The following is a 4,854-nucleotide window of genomic DNA, read 5'->3' on the forward strand; positions in this document are numbered from 1 at the left end:
CCGCCACACCTCGCGGGGCCGTTTCCTGACTCACCCGCAACGGTGGGAGGTGAGCACCGGCAAATGTCCGCGCCTATAAGGAAGAGGGTGTCGGCCGCCGTCACACCGCGTGGAGCCATTGTCGAACACCTCGTGGAGCCGTTCGGACTCAGCCCGCGACGATGGGAGGCGCACTTGGCAGTGCTAGTCGGCGCTACACCTCGCGAAGCCATTCAGACTCACCCGTGACGATGGGAGCCACGCTCCGGCAGTGTCAGTCACTGCCACACCTTGTGGAGCCGTTCGGACTTGCCCGTGACGATGGGAGGCGCTGCACTGGTAGTGCCAGTCGCTGCCACACCTCACGGAACCGTTTCGGACTCACCTGCGTAGATGGGAAGCATGCACTAGCATTGCCGGTCGCCGCCATAGTTGGCGGAGCCATTCAGAACTCGCCCACAACGATGGGGGCAGTGCTAGTCGCTACCACACCTTGTAGAGCCGTTTAGACTCGCTCGCGATGATGGGAGGCACACACCGGTAGTGCGAGTCGCCGTCGCACCTTGTGGAGCCATTTTGACTAGCCCACGACGATGGGAGGCGTGCGCCGGTAGTGCCAATCGCCGCCACACCTCGCGGAGCCATTTGGGCTCAGCCCGTGACTGATAGGGTTGTGGCGTTGCGCCCTACGCCTAGCTCCTCCGCCACTTCCGTCGCCGAGCAGACGATGTCTAGCCGAGAGCTGGAGAAGCTGTGGGGCAAATTCACCAGCGCAGCGTGCCTGCGACGATGGAGCTCACCGCTGGATCCCCGGTGCCTGCTACCGCTGCAACTTCCCGGCAGTAGCCTAGCACGGGTGCCTCGGCCAGCAGCTCCATTATGCGCAGGGAAGGACTGGTTGCGGGGCGCGCGCCGCCTAGTCGACCGCCCTCGAGCCCGACCTACCGCCGGACATTGAGGAAGCTGAAGCGCACCAGACTCGCTGAGCGCACCGTCGGCGTCATCCTCGCTCGGCGGGCGCTATTCGGGTCGCCAAGGGCAGCCGCTGCGTCGTAGGAAGTCGAAGCCGGGTCCGCTACAGCGTCCCGCGCCGGGTCCGTCAGCAGCCAAACTCGCACACGGCTCCGCCAGCATGTCGCTGGCCGCCTGTGTCTCGCCCGCCACGTGCCAGATCCAGGACTGGGGGCACCGGATCCGGGCCCAGGGGATCCGGATCTAACATATGGAGCCCGCCGCCAGCCGTCCTTGCACCATGAAAATCCGAGGTCGAGAGAGGAAGAGGATGGTCTCCGACACTAGCCACCGGGCGGATCCATACGCTTAGCACCGGATCTGGCCATGGCAGCCCTGGAACCACCGCAGGCCGAAGCCCACGTGCGGGGACTAGCTAATGGATGGAGCCTGGAAATGGAGGTGGGGAAAAAACGAGGTGGCGAGGAAGAAGATGAAGATGCCTCGCCGTCACCTTCCTCACGGATGCCGAGATTCCGACAGGCCGCTCCGGTGATGGCGAGGGGAGGAGGCGGGGTGGCCCGCTGGGACTGGCCTAGACGGCGGCGGTGCCACCCTTGTCGCCCAGAAAGGACGACGCGGGGGCTGCTCTCCCCTCATTTGACATTGTCCTCTAACACTAATTTGAGCAACATGGTGACGACTTAAATGATCATTCTTCCTATAGCATTACTTAAAAGCACAGTCTACAACATGAAAGAGAGTTAATAAAGATACAATAAGCACAAGAGTTTTAAATTTAATATAATTTTTTTGTACCAACTGGTAAAATCAAAATTAAATTTGAAAATCAAAATCTATGATGATGCTATGGGATTATGCCCTCCTAAGATTCTAGTCCGTCCGGCGAGTATGGGTTGATGGACTAATGCAATTAATTCCCTGGTAGGGAAGAAACGAACTTGACAAACACCAAGTAACAATGAAATAGTGTCAAACCAATCTTTTTCTTGAATGTATGTCCAAGATGAATCTCTCATGTGGGTTTACAAGAGTGCTCAAATACACCACAGATAGCTTGTGACGCAAACAACCAATACATAGAGACTGTCATCTTCCAACCGAGATGCCCGGTGTCATCGTACCGATGCTGGTCCCCGACCACGGATACTGCAGAGGAGACTGGTCGAACGACGTCTGGTTCTGCATGAGGCTCAGCAAGCTCATGTCCGCCGGCGTGAGCTCCGGCAGCGGCGCATCGCCGTCGAGGTACTGCATGACCTGCCTCATGGTAGGCCTCTGGCCAGGGAATGGATGGGAGCACATGAGCCCAAGCGTCAGCACCATCCTCGCCTCGTCAACGTTGTAGTTTCCCTGCAGCCTGGAGTCCACGGTCTCCTCGAGCGAGCCCCTGCGCCAGTACTCCAGCACCCGGTCAAACAGCAACTTCCGGCCGTGGTGCACGGTGTCGACGACCGGGCGCCGGCCGCAGGTGACCTCGAGCAGGAACGTGCCGAAGGCGAACACGTCGGTGAGAGGGGACGCCTTGCCGGTCCTCGCGAGCTCCGGCGCGATGTATCCCATGGTGCCGACCACGTGCGTGGTCTGCAGGTCGGCGCCGTGGTCGTACAGCCTGGCGAGGCCGAAGTCGCCGAGGTGCGCGACCATGCCGCCGTCGAGGAGCACGTTGCTGGCCTTGACGTCGCGGTGCACGACCACCTGCTGCCACTTCTCGTGGAGGTAGAAGAGGCCCGACGCCACGTCCTTGACGATCTGGAACCGCTGCGCCCACTCCAGCAGCGGCTTGTCGTCCTCGCCGTAGAGGTACTTGTCGAGGCTGCCGCTGGGCATGTAGTCGTAGACGAGGATCAGCTCGCCCTTCCGCCGGCAGTAGCCGAGCAGCTGCACGAGGTTGCGGTGGCGGAGGTGGCCGATGCTCACCACCTCGGAGATGAACTCCTTCAGCCCCTGGGTGGAGTCGTGGGAGACCCTCTTCACGGCCACCTCCGTGCCGGACTTCGGGAGCACGCCCTTGTACACCTTGCCGAACCCGCCGGCGCCCAGCAGGTGCTTGCTCTTGAACCCTTCCGTCGCCTTGAACAGCTCCTTGTACGAGAACCGGTGCGGCCCGAACTCGACCTCCCAGTCTTCTCGCAGCTCCGCGTATATCAGGTGCCTCCGGACCAGGAGAGTGACTGTGATGCAAGTGGCCAGGATCAAGACGAAGGCTGCTATCGGCAGTCCGATCTTCATGTCTTTCACCACAGCCTCGTGGTGGCCGGAGTTGGGAAGCTTGGGGATCTTCTTGAAATCAATCGGTGGAGCAGGCCCGTTCACGGCGAAGCTCCAGGCGAGCACGCAGTGCTGCGAAGAGATCGGCCCGGTCGCGGCGGAGAACCCAACGTAAGCCTTGTCGTCAATGATCACAGCTGAGAGGTCGGTGGTGTTTGAGAGCAACGGTTTCGACGGCTTCGCCACTCCCATGGGAGCCAGAGTGACATTGAGCTGTTTGCTCTGGCCATCATAGTCTACCCACGCTAGCATGGCCTTCCCATCGCTGGTAATGAGACTCAAGCTCCTGAGCGTACCGTCCGTATCGTCGTAGAAGGCGGCGGTGTCAGACTGCACGGAGGTGAGCGCGTTGATGTCGACGCCGACATGGTTGCCGTCGATGTCGTGGAACTCGTCGTTCTTGATGGTGTCGAGCTCCACGGCGAAGAAGAGGTCGCTGGGGCCGTTATTGCTCGTGCTGTTGAGCAAGCCCAAGTACTGAGCCCCCGACGCGTTGGAGAAATCCTTGCCCGGAGCGATGACGAAGGCCATACCATCAGTACTCATACTCAAATCGGAGTAGGCAGACATGATGGCGAAGACGAAGGCGACAGAGAAGGACTGCACCGTGCCATTAGGGGAGTCCTTGAACTGAACCGGGTTCCGGTGGAACGCGTGGCCTTTGGCATAACGCTCGTTGTTCGTCAGCTCGAGGAGTCCTTCCCCGGTGACTGTGGCGTTGCCGTCGAGGGTGAGGTCGGCACCGGAGAAGCTCGAGAAGACAAAGGACTCCTCGTTGCCGGCGTCACCGAACCCCGGAAGGTTGAGGCCAAGGCAGAGGAGGACGAAGGCTACAAGGAAGGAGGACATGGGAAGAAGAAGATTCATGTCTGGACTGTGTGAGAACTCAACCAAGACCAAATTCACAAGGTTATATTAGTACTCGTAGCCACTGTGATTTAGGGGGTGTTTGGTTTGATCTACTAAACTTTAGTAGCTACTAAACGGTTTAGTCACTTTTACTAACTCCAGAGTTATTAGAGAGGACTAAAGCTCTTTTAGTAGCTTTTAGTCATAGCGTTTGTTTAAAAAATTACTAAAGTGACTAAAAACTATTAAATTTAGTAGCTACTAGACGAAAAAAAAAACCTTTACTAGTTTGTTGACGAATTACAGCGATTGCTGGCGGCTACAGCAACTTGTAAGCTACCAGTAGACGACCGAAGACTACTCGGTGGATGCCGGAGTCGTCTCGTCGTGACTTGTCTCGTGTTGCACATGTGGCGGACATCGTCTGAATTTAATTTTCCTGAATATAATGTGGTAGTTACAAGACGAGCTTGTCCTTTTGTTCTGTATATGTACTTTTGCCGTGCTGTGCTGTTTTGGATGCTTTGGCCATTGCATATCCTTGGAAGGATCTCCTAGTTTAACCTAGTGTTCCAAGTTGCCAGTACGAGATTTATATATATACTTGCATTGGTTAGGTGGAATAAAGCTTATACAGAAAGAAGTGACGCTAGGAAGATAAAGCCGATCGAGCCTAAAATTTCAGAATATGTCAAATGGACACATGATATTCTATTATTCTAAGGTGTTTTAGGTTTGACTGGTCCAGGTTTTGTTGGTATGTCGTGGCTTAGTTATAGCCTA

General features: G+C 56.9%; 1 protein-coding gene across 1 annotated transcript; it reads right to left on the minus strand.

Annotated features, from left to right (window-relative positions):
- Positions 1-1,916: 1,916 nt before the first annotated feature.
- Positions 1,917-4,084, minus strand: LOC136550850 (L-type lectin-domain containing receptor kinase SIT2-like). Its single transcript, XM_066542438.1, has one exon. The coding sequence runs from the start codon at positions 4,069-4,071 to the stop codon at positions 2,041-2,043; it is 2,031 nt and encodes a 676-aa protein (XP_066398535.1). The 5' UTR covers positions 4,072-4,084; the 3' UTR covers positions 1,917-2,040.
- Positions 4,085-4,854: the final 770 nt, after the last annotated feature.

Source organism: Miscanthus floridulus, chromosome 4, assembly GCF_019320115.1.
Source record: "Miscanthus floridulus cultivar M001 chromosome 4, ASM1932011v1, whole genome shotgun sequence".
Lineage (NCBI taxonomy): Eukaryota > Viridiplantae > Streptophyta > Magnoliopsida > Poales > Poaceae > Miscanthus > Miscanthus floridulus.

What these genes read in the sequence shown, in the direction of transcription:
- LOC136550850 (XM_066542438.1), bottom strand. Translation starts at nt 4,071, where the DNA reads ATGTCCTCCTTCCTTGTAGCCTTCGTCCTCCTCTGCCTTGGCCTCAAC.